Raw genomic sequence first — 26,749 nt, forward strand, 5'->3', positions numbered from 1 at the left:
TAACTCTCAAATTGTAAGGCCCTGGGCTGCTTCTGGGCCCTGACAGCAACAAGCAGTAATGAGCACCTGGCTAGCACACACCGGTAATATCCGTACATCATAAAGACCAGTTGAATAGCCTAACAACAACAACAACAACAACAAAAATATGTAGTTCCTTTAGGTCCTTACCTAGCTTAGTTAGGCCTTCTCTGTGACTTAGTAGAAAAACCCAAACTCTGTATTTGGGGTCAGTCTTACTTCCGTTGTTCCTGCTGTCTGAATAAAGCAAATATTAGAAAGAAACGCACCTAGACTAGTTAAGCATCGTGCGTCTCAGTTGATTTTGCTTTGGGACTTTTGGCTGCGAGGCTCAGGCCTGCAGATCCACTGTCACCCCGACCCCCACCCCGTCCCGGGCTAATACGATTGCTTTCAAACTCCTCTTTCCTCCCGCTATTGAGCTAAGGTGGTTGGGGACTTTGGGTGCCTGTGTTCTTTTCAGGGGACCAGGCTGACCGGGTGGGGGAGCGCGGGCTAGCGATGCTCAGGGCGCGGGGCTGCGAGCTAGGAGAAGATGAAGTGAGGAGTCCGCTTCGTTTGCAGGAGAGGGAACAGGGGCTTAGGGAGGATCCAGCTGCCGCTTCACCGCATTCCTGCCGCGCCGTGATGCGCCTCGGGGCGTGTCGTGGGCACAGGGACAAGAGCGCGTCTGGGTCGGGGGCTCGGGATCTGGCGTGCGGCAGACCTGGCCGGGACCTCGCACGCCGTCTCCGACCCTCGGCCTCCTCCTCGCGCCGCCCGCCGCCCGCCGCCCGCCGCGGGACCCGGCGCCCCCTGCCGGCCGCCCGGCTCCCCGCGCTCGCCCGCCCGCCCGCGCCCAACGCTCGGCCGTCGGACGCCCGCGGCCGGATGCCCCGCGTCCGCGCCGTCCTCGGCCTCCTGGCGGCCCTGGCGGCCTGCGGCGCCGTCGCTTTCCTCGCCTACTGCGTTCACTCGGACCGGAAGCGGCGCGGCGACCCCGCGCTCAGGCGCCGCCTGCGGGCCAGTGAGTGCGGCTGCGCGGCCGGGAGGGCGGCGGGCGGCCCGCGGGCGTCGGGAGGCTCCGGGCAGCACGTGCCGCCTTGTGTTTGCAGAGAGAGCAGCCCAGCGGCGGCCGGCGGAGGCACGGGGCGCCCAGGTGCGGTGCTTGGGGGCGCCGAGGCGGCGGGATCGTGAGTAACCGGGGAACGGCGGCCCGGGCGGCGCGGGGCCTGCGGGCGTCGGGGCTCCGGGCTGGGCCGCAGGCATCTCCCACCGCGCCGAGCGGCGGCCTTCACTGCGCGCTTAGCTTACGGCGGGAGAGGAAGGAAGGAGGGAAGGAAGGAACCACCGCTTGGGGCTTATAAAAAGACATATTCCGTTTTACTATTTGTATTTTTAAGAGGTATTTATTTATTGGGACGCCCGGGTGGCTCAGTGGTTGAGCGTCTGCCTTTGGCTCAGGTCATGATCCTAGGGTCATGGGTTGGAGTCTGGCATCGAGGTCCCCGCAGGGAGCCTGCTTCTCCCTCTGCCGAGGTCTCTGTGTCTTTCATAGATAATAGTAATAATAATAATAATAATGATAATAATAATAATAATAATATTTATTTATGAAAGACACACGGAGAGAGGCAGAGACCTCGGCAGGGGGAGAAGCAGGCTCCCTGCAGGGCTCCCGGGACCCCCGGGATCACGACCTGGGCCGAAGGCAGCGGCTCAACCACTGAGCCACCCAGGCTTCCCAACTCATCCCATTTTAAAAAGAGAATTCTTGTGGACAGCAAACTGAAAACACAAAAATGCTCCAGCTATAACAGACTGAGCTGAAGTGACTGACAGGGGAGTTGACATTTTGGGTCAAGGACTGTCCACTCTACGTACCTTTCAAGACCAGCCTGGTCATGGTACCAATAATGATGCTATCCTGTGACTCTGGTCACCTTCCCGAACCAGGCTGAAGCAAGCTGTAGGGTACTTCAGAACACCACCAACTGTCCTGCCAACTCCTGGCCGTGCATGCCCTTTGCCAAATCAACAAACAGCCTTAATACCCTTAGGCAAGAAAAACGATTTTGCAACCTACAAAGTCACGTTTGTTGCAGTTAATTACAGTAGGATTTCTGCTATGTGTATTTAAGAAGCTGGTTAAAATGTAAATGAGAGTTACTACAAGCATCTCAACCTAATTTCAATATGCCATGGATTTTTTTAAAGACTTTATTAATTCATGAGAGACACAGAGAGAGGGGGGGGGGCAGAGACACAGGCAGAGGGAGAAGCAGGCTACATGCAAGGAGCGGGACGTGGGACTCGATCCCGGGTCTCCAGGATCACTCCCTGAGCCAAAGGCAGGCACCAAACCGCTGAGCCACCCAGGGATCCCTGCCATGGATTTTTAATTACCTGAAAATGTAATTCCATCTTTTTTTTTTTTTTTTTGAAAATGTAATTCCATCTTAAGTTATTTTAAATATTATAAAGAACTGTGTTTATCAGACTTTGGATTTAGATGACGTTCAAGACATGCCTTTTAAATAAAAATTAGATAATTTTGATCACTAAGCCTATACCTTACATTCATTACTCATTGTTAATATTTTATGAATCTTTTAGTTGTGGGATCCAGCAAAGAATGAAAAATTGCAAGAACTTTTTCTGCAAGAGGTACAAATGGGAGAACTTTGGTTATCCAGAGGTAAAAATGTAAACATTTTTTTGTAAGCAGTTACTTATGATAATATATGTTCAAAATATATTTGGTAGTTATATGTCAAAAAACTTGGGGCACGTGGGTGGGCACGTGGGTGGCCCAGTCAGTTAAGCCTCCTGACTCTTGATTTCAACTCAGGTCATGATTTCAGGGTTCTGAGATCAAGCTCCCTGTCAGGCCTCTGAGCTGAGTGTGGAGCCTGCTTAATTCTCTCTCCCTCTCCCCCTACTGACCTCCACTATCTTTTTCTCTCAAAGGAAAAGAAAAACTAGCTAGATGTGTTAACCAACTAGCTTTAAAGTGATTTTCACTTGATCACACTGTTCATCTCCACCATGTATATTATTTTATTTTATTTTAAAGATCTTATTTGAGAGAGAATAAGCAGGGGAACAGTCCAATATGCAGCTTGATCCCAGAAATCTGGGATCATGACCTGAGCTGAAGGCAGACACTTAACCAACTGAGCCACCCAGGCACCCCTATTTCCATCATATTATACATAGCATTCGGGCTTATTATACATTGGAAATGGGCAGATGGAGAAGCAAAACCAAATATAGTCACTCTTCGTTTATTGTCAGGTAAAATTCTAAGTAAATGAATGCTCCAAATGACTAAATGTTTTATGAATTAAAACCTAAAAAATTTGAACTGTTTCATAAAGCTTTTCCTGCATTCTTTTTTTTTTTAAATTTTATTTATTTATGATAGTCACATAGAGAGAGAGAGAGAGAGAGAGAGGCAGAGACACAGGCAGAGGGAGAAGCAGGCTCCATGCACCGGGAGCCCGACGTGGGATTCGATCCCGGGTCTCCAGGATCGCGCCCTGGGCCAAAGGCAGGCGCCAAACCGCTGCGCCACCCAGGGATCCCCTTTTCCTGCATTCTTATAAGTATTCTTAACACAACAATTACTTATTTTTGATGGTGAAATTATAAATGCCCATTCTTGTATTGTGTCTAATGTAGTGATGTATGTAGGGGCTACCTTGGACTCACCATGAACTATATATTGAATTATAATTTATCCCCACCCCTTTATCCACAATGCATCACAACATCATTACATAAAATGATGGTAGGTAATTTAAGTATTTGTAAATGCTGTATGTAGTAATTGTGTCTTTGTTCTGGTGTTAAGCCCTGGAAAGGAAAAGAATTGTTTTCAGGCTATATAATCTTTTTCTTTTTTTTTTTTTTCAGTCTATAATCTTATGTAAGAGATGAATGATGTTGCTTATACCCCTTTATGTATCCTTTTTTTTTTTTTCCAAGTGTTGTAAATTTCCTCTCTTCACAGTGCCTGTAGCTGCTCTTTTGTCTTTTTTGAAAAGATTTTGTTTTTTCACCCTGTATTAAGAGGTAGCATGCTCCAGAATTTATGAAAACAAAGTCAGGATCCTGGATGACTCAATACCCAAGATTTTTATGTTAATTCAGTGGCTTAAAACATATGATAAAGGTTTTGAGAAATGAAAAAGATATTCAGTCATAGCACATTAATCATTGTAATTTGGAGTTTTAGTATTTTATTCAATACTAATCTTTTAGAAAGTTTTTAAATGGACAAAATATCTTAAATATTAATGGTAAAATAAATGGTAGAACTGACTTAAATGATATAAACAGAAGTGACTTTAACCAAGGTAGTAAAGCATAAGCTTTAAGGACCTTCATTTACACAGGCTTTTTTTTTTTTTTAAAGATTTATTTATTTATTCATTCATTCATTCATTCATTCATTCATTCATTCATTCATTCATGATAGACATAGAGAGAGAGAGGCAGAGACACAGGCAGAGGGAGAAGCAGGCTCCATGCAGGGAGCCCGACGTGGGACTTGATCCTGGGACTCCAGGATCGCGCCCTGGGCCAAAGGCAGGCGCCAAACCTCTGAGCCACCCAGGGATTACCCGCCCCCCACTTTTTTTTTTTTTTAAGATTTTATTTATTTATGAGAGACCCAGAGAGAGGCAAAGACATAGGCAGAGGGAGAAGCAGGCGCCCTTTAGGGAGCCTGATGCAGGACTCAGTCCCCACACTCCAGAATCACATCCTGAGCTGAAGGCAGATGCTTAACCACTGAGCAGAATGGGTTCTGGGAAGAGTCCTAATTTTTTATTCATAATTTTATATTGTCTTTCTTAAAAGGGCTCTCCAGGTGCCTGGCTGGCTTGGTCAGTAGAGCATGTGACTCCCTATTTCTGGGTTGTAAGTTTGAGCCCATGTTGGGGGTAGAGGTTACTTAAAAAAAATAAAATCTTAAAAACAAAAGGGTCCCCTCCCTCAAATTATAGAAACTAGGGGACTCACAGGGCGCCTGGGTAGCTTCAGTCAGTTGAGCATTTGACTCTTGGTTTCTACTCAGGTCATGATCTCAGCATCTAGAGCTCTACCCACAATAGGGCTCTGCGCTCAGTATGGAGTCTGCTTCAGATTCTCTCTCTCCTCCTTCTTCTTACCTCCTCCTCCCTCTGCCCCACCCCCTGCTTGTGTTTGCATGCACACTCTCTCTAAATAAAATTAAAAACAACAACAACTAGGGTCCTCACAGAATCTAGATTAATTCCTAAATGTGGATACTGCTGGGACACAGGGGCAAGTAAAATAGATAAACCCTTTCTGCTTTAACATTTTTTGAATTGGGATGATATAAATATGGAGAGAAAGGTGGGAATTATAAATAAAAAAATTATGACATATTCTTAATGTTTAAAAGCTTTCTTGTAATAGTTCAGTTTAACAGAGGTGAAGATGTTACAAATACTGAGATGATTAAAAATTGGAAATATGGTTTTAAAATTTTCCCTCTTAAGGGTGATAACATTATTTCTGTGAAACCTTAAATTGATTAGTTAGTTCTCTAAGGGTTTTTTTTTTTATTTTTATTTATTTATGATAGTCAGAGAGAGAGAGAGAGAGAGAGAGAGAGAGAGAGGCAGAGACACAGGCAGAGGGAGAAGCAGGCTCCGGGAACCCGACATGGGATTCGATCCCGGGTCTCCAGGATCGAGCCCTGGGCCAAAGGCAGGCACCAAACTGTTGCGCCACCCAGGGATCCCTCTCTAAGGGTTTTATGTCCATATTTTACTTCTAATGGAGTTCTCATCTTGCTTGCTTATTGAAATCCACACCAAACTCCAGACCAATGAAATCAGAATCTCTGGGGTGGGACCCAGGTGTCAGTATTTTTTTTCAAACTCTCTAGGTTATTACAATACACTGAGAACCAAAGTTCTAATGCAATAATTTCTCACCGAGTTTTCTGTAATCCTTTCAGTTTTCTCCACCCCCTGTCACTATCCCCCATTTTCATTACCTTGCTGTCAAGGAGGATATTCCTAGAGCCATCTCAATTGTGGTTATGTCTATATAAGACGATAAAGCCAATAATTTTGATTGAAATTTCTGATTAGCTGAATTGATTCAGTCTTTTGGTTGGTTGGCTTACTTGATCAAACTGGTAATTGTTTTTGTCACATCAGCTGTGTCAACTTGAGAGGAGGCACTATTTTACCTTTTTTTTTTTCTTTAAAAGGCTTAATATGATCAAAGTATTTTGACCTAATGTGTCATCTCCATAAAGCTATACTTTTATTAATTTAAAATAAACCTTTAAGGGTACCTGGGTGGCTCAGTTGTTTGAGTATCTGAATCTTAGTTTCAGCTCGGGTCATGGTCTCAGGGTGGGGAGAAGCTCCATATTGGGCTCCTCACTCAGAGTCTGCTTGATTCTCTCCCTCTGCCCCTACTCCCCAACCTTTGCTCCCTCTCTCTAAAACAAATGAGTCTTTAATAAACTAGACCTTTTAGTGAAATACTAGTACAGTATTTCATCTAAGAAATACCTTCTTTATATGTCTATGAAAATTTACTAGATACCTGGCAATGATAATTTAAGTTGAGGGGCAGCCCGGGTGGCTCAGCGGTTTAGCGCCGCCTTCTGCTCAGGGCCTGATCCTGGAGACCTGGGATCGAGTCCCATGTCAGACTCCCTGCATAGAGCCTGCTTTTCTCTCTGCCTGTGTCTCTGCCTCTCTCTCTCTGTGTCTCTCATGAATAAATAAATAAAATCTTAAAAAAAAAAAGATAATTTAAGTTGAAAATGTAAAATTAGATGGCTAGACACAAGACCTTAACTCTTAAAACTTATTAATATAGGCAAGGTTTGCTTTGTGTGTCTTAAGTTAGGTCATGTCCTTCTGATGGCTTTTCAGTTTAAATATAATACGAATCCGGGAAGCATTATTTTGTCCGTCATGCACTTTTCTATATATGTGGGAAATTATGTAACTCCTTAAGAGAGACAGCATATTGTGGTCTCAAGGTTCAGAAAATTAGATGCAGTTACTAATTTGGCACTAATTTTGAAACTTTAAGTCATTTTACTGATCTTTGCCTTAGTTTTCTGGAATGATTTATTAAGATTTAATAAAATCTTAAAAAAAAATAAAATAAAAACAAAACCCTAAAAGTCTCATTTAGCCAGAACATTAGGTGTTTCCTTTATATTTCATCAATCACACATGTAGAGTTAAGGATAACCTATCCCTTTTCAGTAACAGCAGAAGACAATCTTTAAAAAATACTCAGTATCCCCCTGTTGCAAACCCACGTTGCGGAATGTGAGCATTTCTAAAGCAAGAGTGTATTTTTGATCACAGTGAGTCTAATGGGCAGCTCAACATTTTCCTAATTTTGTCTTTACTGTTTTTAAGACTTGTTTAAGTAGTCCATAGTTTGATATGCTTTCTTTTTTTCATTTTTTTGATTATTTATTCATGAGAGACACAGAGAGGCAGAGACACAGGCAGAGGGAAAAGCAGGCTCCTTGCAGGGAGCCCCATGTGGGATTCAATCCCGGGACTCCCAGATCACCCCTGAGCGAAAAGCAGACACTCAACCACTGAGCCACCCAGGCATCCCTTTTTTCATTTTAATAGTTGTTGCTTTCTTGGTAGTTTGTAGACTATTTTGAAGAACGTTAAAATTTTGCTTTAAACCTTATCAATCTGTTTCAGGAGAACATCGATTGGGAGTTGAACATCTCAGCAATGCCCTTTTAGTGTGTCGACAACCACAGGAACTTCTGAAGGTTTTCAAACACACACTCCCTCCTCAGGTATTTGAGATGCTGTTGCGCAAAATTCCCCTTATTTGCCAGGTGAGCACATACTTAATTATCTTTGCTATATGAACACAGTAAATAACATGTTAGGCCTGATTACATAAAAAAAGGAAAGTCTGTGTGGATGGGAACTTTAAATGAGTACAATTTCTGAATTTTTGGTTGCTTTTCTTGCCTTATGATGAAACAAGCCTATTTTTTCATGTTCCTTTAACTACAGTGAATTGTATATTTTGTTGAATCTTATAGATGTTCCAACATTTCAACTTTAAAAGTAGCACTGTTAATATTTTGTCTTTGTACTTTCAAAGACCTAACCATTACTGACTGCAATGTCAACAAAGGCCTGTATGTTAAATGGTATTGTTAGTTAAATGATGCAATAGCTTAAAAAATTAGAATACAGAAAGCCATAAATTATCAAAGTAGAATAATACTTTTGGCTTCAAATGTGACAATACATAGAAATCACTTTGGTATTAGAAATGTATAGGAGATGGGCAGCCCGGGTGGCTCAGAGGTGTAGTGCCACCTTCAGCCCAGGGCGTGATCCTGGGGACCCAGCATCGAGTCCCACGTCAGGCTCCCTGCATGGAGCCTGCTGCTCCCTTTGCCTGTGTCTCTGCCTCCCTCTCTGTGTGTCTCTCATGAATAAATAAATAAAATCTTTAAAAATATATATATATATATATATATATATATATATATATAAAGAAATGTATAGAAGAATTGTAATTAGTGTTCTCTTAAGTGCAAGTTTAGATTGGTACCAAATGAAATCCACTCATAAGCCAATTTACTAGTAGGTATTAGTCATTTAACAGCCAAATTGCTTGGTATATTTATGCATCAACTAGAATTTCCTGCAGATGCTTGTATTTGTTTTAGGATTCATTTAGCCATAAAACACTCCTTTAACTTCGGTTCACTTTTTATTGCACTGATCACATGTCATGGCTGAGAATACACTGTATAATGTTGGAATGATTCAGAATCATTCATGTTGGACTCAGCTTTTGAACAAAACACAAAACACAGTCTCTACTAGAGCGTAACAGTCAATTCTTACACATTCCCAAGGTAGTCTCAGGTGGGATGTTTACTATAGACATATCAAAATATGGCTAGAATATGAATGTATAATATCCACCCTAACACAAGAAGGGAGGCAAGAAAGGATAGTGGGTTGAAATGATTAGCAAGTAACTATTTTATGTATTTACCAGCAATTTGAGGCAGACATGAATGAACAGGAATACTTGGAGGATGATCGTGATTGAAAAACATTTCAACGTATCCACAGTCCAGTCAGAATACTATGGTACTATATATAGTATAAACAACTGCTCAGTGATATTTCCATTTATTTTACTTTTAGTAATAAAAATTTTTTTTGATCTCATACATGATTGAACACATATTTTGCTTTAAAATTAACAGTCACAATTGAAGAAACAATGGTTTATTTTTCTAATGAAGTTACCAAGCTGCTGAATCTTAAGGCCTCAACAAATGTTGCATCTTATTATTTTCATTGAACAATAAGACCTTCTATTTTGATTATTCTCCATAAATAGCAATTTTGTTTCTCCAGTTGTTTCCATTTGCCACAGTCATGACAGACAGTTTAACATGGTGGCTACTGCTTTCCGGGGATTCTAGCAGATGAATCATTTCTATCACAACAGCTGCTGGCAATCTTTCATCAAAAGTCCATCCATCAGGACTTCTCTATCGTGGCTGGCCAAGAAGTCCTGCTTTGGCTGCCAGGGCTTCATTCTGCTGAATATGATATTCCTGAAATCTCATGGATATTCTTTGTGTCATTTTTAAATATTTCTGTAAGCAATGTTCTGAACAGGTGGTCTAGAAATAAGAAAAGATCCAATAGGAAAGATAGAATTATTAGTTTTTAAAAAGTACACATATTCTAAATGAACAGCCATGGGTGCTTTTTTCTTTGAATATATGAGAACTAAAACGACTAGTGAGTGACCACAGCTTTCAATTGCTAATAGTTTTATCCAGTTACAAAAATTAACATATACTGAATGCCTACCAGTTTGTAGCACTAAAACAAAAACAATGATATGTCCCTGCCTTTTTCATTTCTCATTCTGACTGTTAAAACGTAGGCCCAGTAGTAAGTTTGTTCCTTTTTAGAAACTCCATTCCTAACATTATTAAATTTCAACATCTCTTTTTAACAAAAAGAATGTTATGCTTGGCATTTTTCAAGCTTTGTCATTATTTAACAAGGACTTGCTGATTACTGATTATATGTTCTTGGCATGGATATTGGTCAACATCTTACACTGGAGGAAGTTTGTGTCAACAAACTTGGCCAAAGTTTTGGCCAACATATAAATGTTTTGATGAGGATATTAAAAGTTAAAATTTTGCATAGGATTGAGTTTTCAGAGTCCACCTATGCAAGATCAGCCACCATATTCAAGCTCTGCTTTTTCCAGAATTAACCTGAGTTCTCAGGGTCAGATAGAAAAGCCATTATCAAGTTTCTCAAGCCAGGCTATCTTGACTGAAAGCTAATTAGTAAGAAGTTTTGCTATGGAACAATAATTCAGCAATCCTTAGGTATCTTAACTAAAAGAAAGAAAGAGAGAGTAAGAAAGAAAGAAAACTGCCATGTTACAGTATGAGTGTCACATTATATTTGGGATCATTAAATTCAATGCCCATGGGTCAGGACCCATGCTTTAGTTCCTCTGAGCAATGTTATATATTAGGTAGCCCAAATTTCTGAAATAACTAGGAACAAGCAAAATGGTTAGAGGCATCCTACTTCTATTGTTTGTGACAAGCTTAGAGAATTTTTAGTGGGCAGCACTTTTCGTACCTCTTCAGGTTTGACTTCTCTTGTTGTGAAGTCTTTAACGCAATCCAAAAAGCACGTTTCGGTAAGTTTATTGTAGGTTCCAAGAAATTCCTTGAACTATGAAAAATCAGAACATTCTTTAATGTTTGGTTAAAAAAAAAAGTTTTGAAACTTAATTACTGATGATCTGTATTTGGGGAAAATACCCTGTAATACTTGAAGTCAAAACTTAAATGGGCATAATATGACCCATATGGTATGATCTACAAAATACAGTCCAGTTTTCTAGTTGAATATTTATTCATTCCTGGATATCTGTCAAATTATCTGGAAAATAAGTATGTTTCACATCATTTAGAATCCATTTTTGGAAATGAAATATGAAGTTATTTTGTGAGATCACTGACTGACATGGTTGCACCAAGTTGTGCCTTAAATTTTTTGTAAAATTCTTTTTTGTTAATTGTATTACCTTACCTGTTTTATCTGATCAGATTCTGGCATTTGTGCAGCCATATTCTTTTGGTATGTTTATTAGTCACCTGATTTAAAAATTAAGAAAAAGTTTGTCAGTCTGTGAACACATATTTTTAGGCTAGCTGAAGAGTTAGATAATTAAAACAAGAACAGTTTATGAACAGAACTGAACAAAGTTTACTTGAAATTGTTACTCTTATTTTATAAATTTCTAATGGAGTCTTTAATTATATCCCCCTCCCCCAACAATCTTCTAATGAAAAACCTACAATTTACAGAATTAGATTTTTTTACTGCTGGTTATGGGCCCCCCAAAGGCCCTCTCTATCTAAATCTCTAGTTTTAAGACAGCTTGCTCTATTATGTTGCAAGGTTTACTTGTTAAAGCCTCATTCCTAATAGAGTTTTAAGGGAAAACGAAGAGATCTCTGGTGTCTTCCTGCAAGTACCGCTGGTTGCTAATGTAACTTTGACTTGTAGTAATAATGATCCCTTTATTATCTCTATATAAATACAAAATTTCTATTAATTATTAATAAACACCATCCACTTGGGGCACCTGGGTGGTTCAGTCAGTTAAGTGTCAGACTTGTAATTTCAGCTCAGGTCATGATCTCATGGACTATGGGATCAAGCCCGTTAAGCTCTATGCTCAGTAGGGAGTGCTTAAGAGTCTCTCTCCCTCTTAAAAAAAAAAAAAAAAAAAAAAAAAAAAATTCTCTTTCTCTCTGCACCTCCCTGCCTCCAACTCATGCCTGCTTTCTCTCTCTTAAAAAAAAAAAAGAAAGGGATCCCTGGGTGGCGCAGCGGTTTGGCGCCTGCCTTTGGCCCAGGGCGCGATCCTGGAGACCCGGGATCGAATCCCACGTCGGGCTCCTGGTGCGTGGAGCCTGCTTCTCCCTCTGCCTGTGTCTCTGCCTCTCTCTCTCTCTCTCTCTCTCTCTGTGTGCCTATCATAAATAAAAAAAAAAAAAAAAAGAAAAAGAAAGATTATAAGGAAAAGACATTAATAGAATAGTACTAAAATAAATCTGCATTTAAGTCGACCTGTGTAGTTCAAACCTGTTGTTGTTCAAGGGTCAACTGCAGAGGTTTTTACCACATAAACTACCTGAAAAATACCAACAGTTAACTGAAAGTCACAATTTTTCAGGTATTGCTGTGCTGTTCTAAAACACCACTAACCAGTCAGAGACATAGGCAGAGGGAGAAGCAGGCTCTCTGTGGTGAGCCCGATGTGGGATCAAGCCCAGGACCCTGGGATTATTATCTGAGCCAAAGGCAGATGCTCAACCACTGAGCCACTCAGGCACCAGAGACAGAATATTCTATATCATACAATGTAGTTTAGGACTTGTGCTTCTGGAAAGATGGTGCAAGAGATGTGTTTTTCCTTGTTCCTCAAACTAAGTACAACTAAAAACCCTGGATCTGACATATAAAACCAACATAAGACTCTTAAAGATGGAGAGAAGAAAATATACTGGCCAGGGCCCTTGAGACGTAAGAAACAAAACAGTGGGGAGTTCTTTCTCCCTCTTTTTTGTCTCCTATATCACAGAGTTGGAGCTGAAGAAGCCAGCAATCTGCAAATGCCAATGGGCACAGTCAAAACTCCCCATCTCCCCAAAGCTGGCCCTCTCTAGCTAAAGGGCCAGGAAAGGGGAAGCCTATAAAATAGAAAACTTTTAAACAATAACTATTGTACTCCAGGCAAACAAAACATTGTGGCCTGTATTCCCCATCCAGCCACATCAACATAAGCCAAGTTAGGAGCCTAGACTTCTACCCTCACTAAGCTGTAATGAGGCACTCTCATCCTCACACTTTAGAGAAGGAAGATTAGGAAGCAGGGACTTTAAATCCTTACTGAGCATTAATGAGGGCTTCCTGCACCCTCAACAAGTGTCAGTGGAAACAACATGAGGAGCCTGGACTTCTACTTCAATTGGCAATAAGGAGGTACCCTTTTTCCTCCCGTCTAGGTGGTATCAAAGGTGGCCTCTTTGAGATTCAAGATCTACATTATAGTCCCATGGTAAATTCACATACTCAGTGTGTCAGTGGAGACCATGTGGGGAGTAGTAATAAGGCACTCCAGTCTGTCTCAGCCAGAGTGATACTAGTGGAGACCTACTGGAGAGCTGTAACTCCTACTCTTTCCCAGCAGTAATGAGGAGCACATGACCCCCCACATACCTAAGTGACAGAGTGAGTTACCTGGACTTCTAGCCTACATCTAGTAGTCATGAGGCAGCAGGCCCCCTCCCCTACTTTTTGCTAATGGAGCAATGGCAAAAGGAGCCAACTAGAAAAGAAGGTTTTTGTTTTTGTTTTTAAGATTTTATTTATTCATGAGAGACCCAGAGAGAGAGGAAGAGACATAGGCAGAGGGAGTAGCAGGCTCCTTGTGGGAAGCCTGATGTAGAACTCGATCCCCAGACCCTCAGATCAGGCCCTGAACTGAAGACAGATGCTCAACCGCTGAGTCACCCAGGCATCCCTAGAAAAGAAGGGATCTTCTTAAACAGATCTAGAGCCTCACAACACAATACGCAAAATGTCCAGGTTACAATAAAAAGTAAATAATCATTAAAAAAAATCATCATACCAAGAACTGAGAAAGTCTCAAACTGAATGAAAAAAGGCAATATATATCTGACATTGAGAAGACAGAAATATCAAAGATTTAAAAATGGTTATTACAAAAAATACATCAATAAGCAATTATGAATATGCTTGAAATAAACAAAATGTTAGAAGAACCAAATGGAAATTTTAAGAAGTCAAAAATAAAATAACCAAAATAAACCGATAGAACAATCAACAGCAGAATGAGGGACAGAGGAAGAAATCAGCTAATTAGTATATGTGCTGTCGAAGCAAGCACGAAATCAGCAAATTAGAAGATGGAAAATAGACTTAACTAATCTAACAGAAAAATATAATGGAAAAAATGAACAGAGTGCCAGAAACCCATATGAAGGTAATAAAAGATCTAATATTTGTTTCAACAGAGTCCTGGAAGATGAGGAGAAAAGAGCAGAGCTGTACAAGTTCTAGAAGAAATCATGGCCGAAAACTTCCCAAATTTGGCAAAAGAGATAAATTTATAGATCCAAGAGAAGCTGAGTGAATGCCAAAGGCATATAAACACAAAGGAATCTACATCAAGCACAGCCAAACATCTAAAACTAAAGACAAAACTTTTTGAAAGTAGCAAGTGAAAAAGTGACATCTTACCTAGGGGAAAACAATTAGTCAACCCAGAACCTGAATCTAGCAAAAATATGCTTCAGGAATGAAGGGAAAATCAAGACTTTCTCAAATGAAAGAAACCAGAATTTGTTGCCAGCTAATCTACACTAAGAGAAGAATTAAAGTTCTAAACAGAAAGGAAATGATAATAGGAGACCTGGAATATCAAGAAGGAGGAAAAATACAGTAATAACAAATATGACTAAGTATAACACTTTCCTTCTCTTCTTGAGTGTCCTAAACTGTTTGACAGTTGAAATGAAAATTATAATATAAAGCTAATTAGGGGCACCTGGGTGACTCAAGTCAGTTAAGCGTCTACCCTCAGCCCAGTCATGATCCTGGGGTCCTGGGACCCAGCCATGCATCCCTCCTAAAAGCAAGGAGTCTGTTGCTCCCTCTCCCTCGCCTCACTGCTTGTGCTCTCTTTCGTGAGTACACTCTCAAAATCTTAAAAAATAAACTGTCAAATGTGGTTTTATCTTTTTTTAAAAGATTTTATTTATTTATTCATAAGAATACATAGAGAGGAGAGAGAGAGAGAGGCAGAGACACAGGCAGAGGGAGAAGCAGGCTTCATGCACCGGGAGCCCGATGTGGGATTCGATCCCGGGTCTCCAGGATCACGCCCTGGGCCAAAGGCAGGCGCCAAACCGCTGCGCCACCCAGGGATCCCTCTAATGTGGTTTTAAGTGTATATTAATAAATATGATGAAGATAAAGGGAGGTAAAGTTTCTATACTTCAGTGAAGCTGGTGTCAACACCATTAGACTGTGATAAGCTATGTAAATATCATGTAGTACCCAGAGCAATCACTATAAAGGATATATAAGGATCTCTAAGTCCCAGGATCGAGTCCCACATTGTGTTCCTTGCATGAAGCCTGCTTTTCCCTCTGCATGTCTGTCTCTCATGAATAAATAAATAAAATCTTTAAAAAAAATGCTATATATAAATCAAAATGAAATTCTAAAATGTATTCATGTAATCCATAGTAGGGCAAGAAAGAGAAAAACTATTCTGTTTTTCTATTCTGAAAATTAAAAAGGAACAAATTTAGGCCCTAATATAAACAATTACATTAAATATAAATGGTCTCAATAATCAATATAAATGGTCTCAATAATCAATAATCCCCCCTGGTAGGGGATCCCTGGGTGGCACAGTGGTTTAGCGCCTGCCTTTGGCCCGGGATCGAATCCCACGTCGGGCTCCCGGTGCATGGAGCCTGCTTCTCCCTCTGCCTGTGTCTCTGCCTCTCTCTCTCTCTCTGTGTGACTATCATAAATAAATAAAAATTAAAAAAAAATAAAATAAAAGGGACTGGTAGAATGGATTAAAAAACATTACCAACTATATGCTGTCTCTAAGAAATTTTTTTTTTAAGATTTTATTTATTTATTCATAGAGATGCAGAGAGAGAGGCAGAGACACAGGCAGAGAGAGAAGCAGGCTCCATGCAGAGAGCCTGACGCGGGACTCGATCCAGGGTCTCCAGGATCATGCCCTGGGCTGCAGGCGGCACTAAACCGCTGTGCCACCGGGGCTGCCCTGTCTCTAAGAAATTTACTTCAAATATAATGATACAGGCAGGTTGTAAATAAAAGGATAGAAAAAGATCAATCAAAAGAAAATAGTGGATATATTAATATCAAAGTAGATGTCAGACCAAAGGAAATTACAAGACAGAAAGGAACATTAAGGATTAATCTACCAAGAAAAGAAAACACAACAATCCTAAATGTGTGTGCACCAAACAAGACAGTTGCAAAATACACAAGAGTAGAACTGAAAGGAGAAAGAGACATACGGTTGGGTACTAAATATTCCTCTCTTAACAACCAACAGAGCTAGACAGAAGATTTGCAAAGATGTAGAAAAACACCACCATCAACACACAATCCACATTTACACAACGTTTTTCCCCACTACAGAATACACATTTTTATTAAATGCCCATTTATATCCTAGGCTACAAAACTAGCCTCAGCAAATCTAAAATAATTGAAATCATGCAGAATCCGACTGGAAATCAGCAATGGAAAGATAACAGGAAAATCTCCAAACATTTGGAAAATAAACTACTTCTAAATAATCCATGGGGCAAAGAAGAAGTCTCAAAAAAACAAAATCACTGAACTAAATAAACTGAAAATACAACACATCAAAATTTGTGGGACACAGCTAAATCAGAGCCAAGAGGAAAATTGACAACTAAATTCATACAAGAGACCAAAGAAAGTAAAGGTCTCAAATCCACAAACTAAACTTTCACTTCACGCACCTAGAAAAAGAACACAATAAACCCAAAGCATTTAGAAGGAAGGAAATAATAAAGAGCAGAAGTTAATGAAAATGAAAACAAGTACAACAATCAATAAAACAAGGAGCTGGTTCTTTGAGAAGATTATAACAGACAAACCTCTACCAAGACTAATAAGAAAAACTCACATTATCAGTATAAGTAATGAAATAGGATATATCACTGTAAACCCTGCAGACATCAAATACTAACCCTGCGCTACAAATACCGTATATAGAAATCTAACAACTTATTCATGAATCTAGCATTATCTAGATATCAAAACCACAGTACACAAAAGAAAATTACAGAAAAATATCCTCATAAAATAGCCTTAAAAATCCTTGACAGTAGCAAATATAATCAATATATAAAAATAATTATATACACCTTGAATAAGTGGAGTTTTCTCCAGAGATGCAAGGCTCGTTCAGTCTTTGGAGAAAGATCATAAGATCATATCAATTGATGTAGAAACAGCATCTGACAAATTCAACACTCATTCATTATTAAAAAAAACTGAAAAGGAAAAGAGAACTTCTTCAACTTGATAATGAGCATCTATAAAAAACCATAGTTAATGATGAAAGACTAAATATTTGCCTCTAAGGTTGTGGGCAAGGCAAGATATCTGCTCTTACCAGTGTTTTTTTTAAATTTATTTATTTTTAAGATTTTTATTTATTTATTCATGAGACACACACAGAGAGAGAGAGAGAGAGAGGCAGAGACACAGGCAGAGGGAGAAGCAGGCTCCATGCAGGGAGCACGACGTGGGAGTCGATCCAGGGTCCCCAGGATCATGCCCTGGGCTGAAGGCAGGCACCAACTGCTGAGCCACCTGGGCTGCCTAGTCTTTTTTTTTTTTTTTTTTTTTTTAAGATTTTATTTATTCATGAGAAACAGAGAGAGAGAGAGAGAGAGAGAGAGAGAGAGAGGCAGGCAAAGGAAGAAGCAGGCTCCATGCAGGGAGCCCAATGTGGGACTCAATCCTGGTACCTTGGGATCATGCCCCAAGCCGAAGGCAGACGCTTAACTGCTGAGCCACCCAGGTGTCCCACCGTTTTTTTTTTTTTTTTTTAAAGATTTTTAATTTATTTATTCATGAGAGACACACAGAGAGAGGCAGAGACATAGGCAGAAGGATAAGCAGGCTCCCTGCAGAGAACACAATGCTGGAATCAATCCCAGGACCCTGGGATCACACCCTGAGTGGAAGGCAGATGTTCAACCACTCAGGCACCAAGGCATCCCTCTTACCAGTCTTAATATTCCGCTGGAAGTTCTACCCAGAAGAGCAAAGCAAGAAAACAAAATAAGACCTACAGAGTATAAAGGAAGAAAGTAAAATTGTCTTCGCAGGTAACGTAATTGTGAACATCGAAAATCCCAAGGGATCTAAAAAGAAACTCTTAGAACTAGTAAGTTCAGCAGTCATAGGATATAAGATAAGCACGCAAAAAATCAATTCTGTCTCTAGATACTTACAGTGAGCACGCAATGAAAAGTACGATAACACGCAATGAAAAGTACAATACCATTAATGGTCATTCAAAAAAACCTGAGGGGTAAATCTAACAAAGCATGTTCAGGACTTGTATGCTGAAAACTACGAAATGCTGATGAAAAAAATCAAAGACCTAAATAAATGGAGATACATTATGTTCATGGATTGGGAAATTCAACATAGAAAGGATACCCATTTTCCCAAAATTAACATATATAGGCTTAATGCAATTCCTATCAAAATCCCAGGAAGATTTTTTGTAAATATAGAGAAGATTATTTTAAAATTTTTATTAGAAAGCAAAATAGCTAAAGAAATTCAAGAAAAGAATAATAAAATGGGGAAATCAGTCTACCTAATTTTAAGACTTCTTACAAAGTTACAGTAATCAGTATTGTATGCTATGGGTGGAGGAGCAGACACATAGATCAGTGGAACAGGCAAGAGAACCAGAATTAGAGTCACACAAATATGTCCAACTGATTTTTAGTCAAAGGGCAAAAGCAATGAAATGAAGGATGGCCTTTTCAACAAATGGTACTAGAACAATTAATTGTACATCCACAGGAAAAAGTTTAACCTCAAACTAAATTTCTCATTTATATATGACTTACATAAAAATTATCTCAAAATGGATCAGGAATTTAAATGTAAAACATAAAAATTCTTCCAATTTATAGCAATAACACCAAATGCTGGTGAGTATGTGGGAAAACTGGATCACTCAGATATTCCTAGTGGTAATGTAAAATTGTTTATCTACTCCAACAAATAGTTTGGCAGTATTTTAGAAAATTAAACATGCAACTACCATATGTCCCAGCAATTGTATTCCTTGTCATTTATCTCAGAGAAATGAAAACTGACGGTCACACAAAAACCTGTATGTGAATGTATACAGAAACTTTATTTTTTAACAGTCAAACCTGGAAACAACCCATATATTCTTTAGTAGGTGAATGGTTAAACTGGTATACCAGTACTATGGAATACTACTCAGGAATAAAGGAATGAGCTACTGTTCCATAAAAACTGGATGAATCTCTAGAGAATTATGCTGAGTGAGAAAAGCCAATTCCAAAAGGTTCTATACTATATGATTTATATAACATTCATGAAATGACAAAATTAAAGAAATAGAGAATGTGTTAGTGATTGCCACGAGTTAAGGAGGGGATATAGGTAGGAAGCGTGATTATTACTATAAAAAGGCGAAATGAGAGTTCTGTAATGGAAATGTTCTGTATCCATGTTGTGATATTCTGTGTGATGTTTTGTAACCTTATTGTCGTGGAAAACTGGGTACAGGGCACAAGGGATATCTGCATTTTTCCTACAACTGCATGTGAATCTATAACAATCTCAAAATAATAAGATTAATATAAAAAAAGGTTGTCTAATCCCTGCCAAAGAACAAGATTCAGTGTGCAGTGTAGGGTTAGCAAATGCTCAGAACTAGAGTTCTTTTGGCTTTTCCCTCAACAGCCTGAAAAGATCCAAGAACTGGTAAGATAACTTTTGTGAAAATAAGTGTTACATGAAACCCTTGTTTTGTGGGAACTTAAAAAAATATAAAGACAATACAATATGCATTACAAAACAATAGGCCTCTAGCTCAAATGACAGAAGTTCATCTATAAAACTTCTTTAGCCTTTTGAATTGTTGAATTGTATAGTACATTCACTGTCTTCAGGACATTGGTGTTTCTATACCTCACACCAAAAATAAAACAAATCTGATTTTCTTACTTATAAAAACCACAGAAATCTGCACATTCACAGATTGTGAGGTCAAAATCCCATTCTTTTTCCTATTCCTATCCTTTTATTTCTTCAGGTTAAAATTTGTATATAATCACTTTTTAGCTGGAGTCCAGAGGGGCAGAAGGTATGAAATCTTTGTGTTAAGTTTCAGAGACTGGTGGGATGCCTGAGTAGTTCAGTGGTTGAGCATCTGCCTTCATTCAGCTCAGGGTGTGATCCTGGAGTCCCGGGAACAAGTCCCACATCGGGCTCCCTGCATGGAGCCTGCTTCTCCCTCTGCCTATGTCTCTGCCTCTGCCTCTCTCCGTGTCTCTCATGAATAAATAAATAAAATTTTTTAAAAAATTACTTCATTCCTTTAAAAAAAACAAAACAAAACAAAAAACTTTCAGAGACTGGTAATACTATGCTGACTCTATCCCACCTACCCCTTAGTATATAACTCACGGTGACAAATGATGGTTGTTATTTGGAAGTCTTTGACAACACATAGATGAGGAGTGCCCCAAATGCTCTTGGTATGAATTTTATTTCAAAATTACTATTTTGGGGGGCACCTGGGTATCTCAGTCAGTTTGAGTGTCAGATTCTTGATTTTGGTTCAGGTTGTGATCTTAGGGTCATGGTATTGAGCCCCGTGTCTGGCTCCGTGCTGATAGCAGAGTCTGCTTCAGCTTCTCTCTCTTACCCTTTTCCTCTGCCCCTACACTCGCACACATGGTCTCTTTCTCGCTCACTCTCTCAAATAAATGAATAAAATCTCTAAAAAAATTATTTTCTTGGTATAGTTTTTAATATACAGTATCTCCTCCTTTAAATAGAGTTTATCATATTATGAGTAAACTATTTCTTGAGAATTTGGAAAATAAAAAAGAGAAATAGTTCTACTACCCAATACTCCTATGTTAACATTATGGTTTCCTTTTTTTCTAGAGTTTCAATTATATATTTTATTTTCTCAACTATCTTCCCAGACCTACAAACTGAACAAGGAGCTAACAATCAGTTTTCTCAAGCCTGGCTAAGTCTCCATATTCTCTGTAGTCACCAGTATCAGGCTTATGGTAATTACAGGCACTTAATTATAGGCACTTGTTCCTAAAAAATATTGGAGATAAAGGAGTGAATGATTTTCATATTTACTTGCTAGTTTGGGGTCTTCTAAGTTTTAAGATATTCTATTTTGCAGTTATTTAATACTATATTAGGCTGACCGACAAAGTCCAACAGCCACATAGACCACCTGATGTTGAAAACAGGTAGAAGCATTGTGGCTACCCTGTGATTTAGTCCTAGTTTTCAGCTATTACAGCAACTGTTATTACAGAAGCAAATATCCAATTAGAGGTTACCTTATGGTTAGATCCCTGAAACCTAGAGAGGGAAGAAAGGGATAAGAGAGTTCTAGAATCTCTGGCTTAGGTCTTGGGAATGATTACAATGCTAAGTTATTTTTGTGTCAGACAAAATATATAATAAAACCAGGGAACTTAAGAGAGTTCTTATCAGCCATTAATTCAAACCTTTTCTGATGCATGAGTTTCCTTTTGTTCCGGAAAATTAGTTGTCCAATCTTTGCTTGAATATCTCCAATGAGGCTTGATGTCTTACCTGAAAAATGAGGGGATTACAATATGGCTGAGGCCTCTTCAAGCTCTAAGTCTGTTTGATGAAATCTAAACTTCTGTTGGCTAAACTGTTTTCCATAAGTGAGTTTCCTCAATCTATTCTGAGGTTACAATTCCTTAGCATATGTGTTACATGTATCAAGTACTTAACCTCCTAATCTTTCCAGGTAGTATGCTTAGGTGAACATAAAAGGACAGTAATTCCCAGAAATTTCTGAAAACAACCAAACTAACCAGGATGTGATAGGGGGGATGCCCTCCATTTCTTTTTTGGAATCCTATGCAGATTTGTACCAGGTCTGGAAGCAAATTTCTAATTTGGTTCAAACTTAGTTTACAATAAATGATTCTTCTAATGTCCTTGCCCATGATCATAACTGACCCTAGTCTCTGCATGACTGGTACTGGTAATTGGTAATCTTGTGATTCAGGCAAGAATGGATGATAAAACTACTGTGTACAGGTAATTGGGAAATAGGATATATCCAGGGTCTCAAAGTATATCCATAGGTTACTTATCACTGAAGGAAAACAGTCCCTTTATATTGGAAAGATCTGGCAGTCACCATCATAGCCAATAAAGATAAAATATCAACTATGTAGTATTCTTGCCAAAAATATTTGATCCAGGTCTGATCATGAGGGAATAATTAGGAAAATCCACAATGTGGGACAATCTGTAACACAGCTACACGTCTCTTTAAAAAGCTGGTCATAAAGAAAAGAGGTAGAAAGCTGTTCTAGATTAAGTGACTAAAGAGTCATGACAACTAAATAATGTGTGAACTTTGGACCTTGAACTAAAAAATTTTTTTTTTCTGAGTTAAAAATAAAGAGATTTTTGGGATAATTGGAGAAATCTGAGTATGTTACCTTATTAAGTGTGATAATCTTACTGTGCCTATGTAATAGATTGTTCTTAAGGCTATACAAGCTGAAGAAATTAGGGTTAAAGGTCATGTTTGAAACTTACTTGCAAACCAGTCAGCAAAAAAAGTGTATCTATTTATGTATGTATGTATGGATATATGACAGTGGGAAAGAGGAAGCAAATAAGTAAACATGTTAACAATAGTGCAAAAGAAATGAGAGAAAATCTTGTGAGCCATGTTTTTGTTTCAGGGCTATCAGTGTCTTTGATAGGTCAGATGTCCAAATTGATCTGAACTTGTCTGATCGATATAAAATAGGACTCTGCTACATGTCCCTTTACTTCAGATTATTTGTGGAAGGTTTAGGAGTTATGACTGATTAACTGGCAACCCCAACTCAACTTACTACTAATCAGAGCAAAAAATACTTTTGAAAGATTACTGCTTTCTGGTCATGGCTTCCAGGCCTGAAGGATGAGCCTATGAACATTGGACTAGATGGGGGCAAGACTACTTGGGTTTTACCCCCAGGTCTGATATGAAGGGGGTTTCCAAGATCCAAATCAAATCATTTATTCAAACCATTTAAATTAGTTTCTATGCCTATGCTCACACCTTAGAGACTACAGAGGAAAGGTCACTTTTTCTTTCATATTTAAGTTCCACCTAGAATATAAGGGGGTTAAGTCATCTTCAAAGTCTCTGACATTGTCATATCTTTTAATTTGCCACATTATAAAACAAATTGTGAACAGGTACCTAAGAGCCCAATAATGAAGAGAGAAATTTAACTGATATAAAAAATAATGATTAATTATGGAAATATATCAAGAATAATTAAAAGGTTCTCCAAAGCTGAGCCCTTAAAGTCCCTTTTATTCTATGATTTTTTTTATATGAAAGGAGATAGATGAGATGTAAAAATAAAGACACTCTTATTTAACTTTTACAGCAGATTATAATTTTTGCTTTCATCTTTTAAAAAATATTTAGTAATGCGTAAAGGGAAACGTCTAAATAGTACGTCCTCCTAAATTAGCCACCCAGAGAAGGGGGCCTGGGCCACGGTATTCCATCCGAGATTTTTTTGTTAGAGGGTCTCCCGCTTGTCAGCTCAAGGTCACCGCGTGGATGCTTTTCAATCTAACTCATTATTCCAAAACAAGCCCCCGACTCCCCAAACCCGGTTTGGGAGTGGCTCAGAGCTTCCAATTCGGACCCTCGTCCTAGTGTGCCGGGCCCCGGGCAGCTCCCACACCGGCTCTGGGGACGCGCTGCGGGTCTCCGCGACCCCCCAGCCCCCACCGCGCCACGTACACGCGGCGGCCTCCTCCGAAGATCCCACCTTTCCGGAGCGAAGCCTGTTGCCCCCCGCCTGGGAACCCGGGACTCTAAAGGCAGAGAAAAGAGACCATACTTAAGCACAGGCTCTCGCATCGGACACCAGTGCGGGGCTGGGGGGCTGCGCTGCCAGTCGAGCCTAGGGGCGGAAGGTCTGGGTCAGGGCGGGCGCCGCAGCCGCTGGATGGAAGAGAGCACGTGGGAGAGGCGATGTCAAATAGCCCTTAGACTGGGAGACGCGCATTCGTTACAATGCTCGGCACTCCGCAGGAATAGCCGCTATCTCCAATGGATTCTAAAATTCTCTATGGATTAAATTTTATAGTTATATGCTCAGTCAGTGCTCTTTATTCCTGACTTCCACGCCAACAACCACCCGAATCTGTCGAGATGTTCTGCCAAACTAATTTACTTAATTTCCTGTCCCTAACGGTCTTCAGGAGCTACTCTGTAAACAGTCCCTAATCAACAGAAATAGTATTACCGGTTAGGTCGGGACCTGTGCGAACCTTCGATGAGAATCTCTGGTTTTATTCAATGTTTAAGTCTTGTGGTGGCAATGTACTGCTTAAAAAAAAAATAAAACCAAATTCGCACGTTTTAAACCTTCTACGTTGGGAGTTTGTTTCCACCCGGAGAGGGATGCAGGTGCACCGGAGGGCGTTCAGCTTTTTGGTTGGATGTTTTGGATGAGAGTTTTCTTGGCGCGCATGCGTATTGTGTCTCAAGGGCCGGCTTAAAGGGAAGTGGGTGTTGCCTCGTGGGCAACTGAAGCTGTTGTCAGGGTTTAGGTGCGGCTGCGGGGTTGCCGAGCGTCCGGGAGACGAAGAGGGGTGGATTTAGGTGTCCGAGGTTGCACCTGGAGGCGTGTGTAAGACTCTGCGGCCGAAGAAAGCTATTAAGCTTCATATATGGGTGATTAAAAAAAAAAAAAAGCATTGTCAGTTTTACTTGCTTGATTCCTGCTTCTCAATAGATCGTAACTCCGCCTCCGCATCTGTTTGGTCTTGCACTGCCAGCTCTTTGCTTGGAAAGTGCTCTGCATTGTTAGGGTTATTATTGCTCATGCGGCCATTCTCTTGTCATCCTCACTCTCCGACTCATTGGCGTGTGCATTCATGGACTGAGTAGGATTAATGGGTAAATATAATGTTCCAGTGGTCTCTAATTCTGGATTAAATACCAAATGGGAATTTCTAGCTCTGCGGATAATCTTAGGCATTGTTTTATTTAAAGGTTGATGACTGCATGTTTTGAAATCACCTAAAATTCCCCTTTATCATACTCCTCCCTCGTTCCTTACCTCCCCTCCCCCCGCCCAAGTCCTCAAAGTGGTGAAAATTTTGTTCCGAAGTTTTATGGACCCAGAAGAACTTCTCCTATTCATAATTGTGGGACTAGTTTTGTTACACGTAATATGAAAGGCGCTGAGTTTAGCCCGGAAAAGAAAAGAAGGGTTAAAATACCAGCGAGGAGACTTCGTGAGGTAGTTTCTCCAAATCAGGGAGAGAATTTGGCTTTGCCGAAAGAGGAGTTGCCCTGTGTTCCTCCAGCGTTGTCTGCAAATAAACGTCTTCCTCTTAGAACCGAGGCTAGCTTGACTGGAACGTTACGTGGTATGTGACTCCGAATAGCTTTCGCTTTTGTAGATCTTTATTTTCATTTCATTTTGTGTGTGTGTGTGTGTGTGTGTGTGTGTGTGTGTGTGAGTTTCGAAATTTATAGAGGATTTTTAACGTTTAAATTCTCAAACATATGATCCGTCTAGATTGTATAGGTGTTTGAAAGCTAACCCCTTTCCCTGGGAACATGGCTAGCAGAGTCAGTCTAATGGAATCCTATCCAACAGGCGGAATGAATGAAACACTTCCTACTGTGTTTTTTCCTTGTGTGGTTTTTGCACATTGTTCTCGTTCACATCTATGGTGGACGCACTTAAGTAATATGATGTGTTTATTGTTCATGGGTAGGGCTTTTTACCCAATACTCTACCTTCTGTTTGGATAGTGTTATTCAGTTTGGCGTAGTAGAACAACATAACTTCTGCCTTTTGATGTCTTTCCATGTTTCAATTCACTTAACCTGTCTGGAGTTCAGTGAAAATGAAGAAAACATATGCTTTTCCCATTTCAGTGATAATCATAAAGATCAAATTAATGAATATATGTGCAAAAACAAAAAAAAATGCTTATATAATGTGCTTTGGGGGAGATGCAGCATACTAAAGGCCTGGTTTTATAGTATGTACATATTTTATTCCTGGCAAATGATTCTACCCATAGTTTGTCCAAATCCGACATTGTAATGGTATATTTTAAAACAATTATCTCACTTGATTGTCAGTTCTGATCCTTATTTTCCAAAGTTATCAGCTGCAAAACAAAACCTTCATCAGGATATATTTTAATTACAGTTTAAATTTACTGCATGAAAAGTGGCTTTCCAATTTAGATTTTGCATTAATATGGAGTTTATAGTTCTTGAATCATGCCTGTACGGTTTCTAAAGATATGGTTCTGATTTTAAAATCACTAAAATTGATTCCTTTGTTTTTTAGGTTCATCAGACTTGACTTCTGCTAGAAATTATCAACAGCCTCCATTAGAAATTTCTACTGTGTCAGAAAGTGTAAGCAAAAGAATTCTTACATTCATTTTAAGCTTTTCAGTATTGTTGAGCAATGTGTTCTTAAGTCAGGTTTGATGAGCAACAGGCTTTGTTTTTGCTTAAATTTCACTTACCAAGAGAAATGTTTTACATACAATTGTGACTGGAATAGTATTTGAGACAATAAACAAAAAGTCTTCCATAGAATCAAAAATACTCATTACTAAGATGTCACTGACAGAAATATTGTAACTGAAAAGAAGCTCTGCTCTTATCTAAGAAAATGGTGTTCTAGACCAGAGACTCACTATAC

General features: G+C 39.6%; 3 protein-coding genes across 20 annotated transcripts in view; 2 read left to right on the plus strand and 1 right to left on the minus strand.

Annotated features, from left to right (window-relative positions):
- Positions 1 to 858: 858 nt before the first annotated feature.
- TOMM20L (translocase of outer mitochondrial membrane 20 like) lies at positions 859 to 14,895 on the plus strand. Of its 2 annotated transcripts, none has more exons than XM_072838747.1 (5): positions 859 to 1,027; positions 1,116 to 1,159; positions 2,617 to 2,698; positions 7,737 to 7,879; positions 14,174 to 14,895. In XM_072838747.1, the coding sequence occupies exons 1-5, from the start codon at positions 892 to 894 to the stop codon at positions 14,186 to 14,188; spliced, it is 420 nt and encodes a 139-aa protein (XP_072694848.1). In that variant the 5' UTR covers positions 859 to 891; the 3' UTR covers positions 14,189 to 14,895. The 2 variants fall into 2 exon arrangements, with proteins under 2 accessions (XP_072694848.1, XP_072694847.1); XM_072838746.1 differs by lacking the exon at positions 14,174 to 14,895 and adding an exon at positions 9,070 to 9,541 and having other exon boundaries at positions 872 to 1,027.
- On the minus strand, positions 8,763 to 25,438 carry TIMM9 (translocase of inner mitochondrial membrane 9). Of its 11 annotated transcripts, none has more exons than XM_072838755.1 (6): positions 24,314 to 24,522; positions 21,512 to 21,599; positions 17,108 to 17,152; positions 11,157 to 11,221; positions 10,701 to 10,796; positions 8,763 to 9,709 (listed from the first exon to the last, which is right to left on the minus strand). In XM_072838755.1, exons 4-6 carry the CDS (start codon positions 11,193 to 11,195, stop codon positions 9,575 to 9,577), a joined length of 270 nt encoding a protein of 89 aa, XP_072694856.1. In that variant the 5' UTR covers positions 11,196 to 11,221; positions 17,108 to 17,152; positions 21,512 to 21,599; positions 24,314 to 24,522; the 3' UTR covers positions 8,763 to 9,574. The 11 variants fall into 11 exon arrangements, with proteins under 11 accessions (XP_072694856.1, XP_072694854.1, XP_072694855.1 ...); XM_072838753.1 differs by lacking the exon at positions 24,314 to 24,522 and adding an exon at positions 23,906 to 24,186; XM_072838754.1 differs by lacking the exon at positions 24,314 to 24,522 and adding an exon at positions 23,834 to 24,186.
- The window catches only part of KIAA0586 (KIAA0586 ortholog), a 108,915-nt gene continuing 106,746 nt past the window's right edge, over positions 24,581 to 26,749 (plus strand). For 2 of the 7 annotated variants that reach the window (XR_012036682.1, XM_072838740.1), the window contains exons 1-2: positions 24,583 to 25,445; positions 26,387 to 26,457. Coding sequence is in view for 3 of the 7 variants with exons in the window: in XM_072838740.1 (XP_072694841.1) it covers positions 25,247 to 25,445; positions 26,387 to 26,457 (270 nt within the window). In the remaining 4 variants the exon portion in view is untranslated. Of the gene's footprint in view, positions 25,446 to 26,386; positions 26,458 to 26,749 lie in introns of those variants that run through there. The other 5 variants (XR_012036683.1, XM_072838741.1, XM_072838742.1 and 2 more) reach the window with 5 other exon arrangements.

Source organism: Canis lupus, chromosome 9, assembly GCF_048164855.1.
Source record: "Canis lupus baileyi chromosome 9, mCanLup2.hap1, whole genome shotgun sequence".
Lineage (NCBI taxonomy): Eukaryota > Metazoa > Chordata > Mammalia > Carnivora > Canidae > Canis > Canis lupus.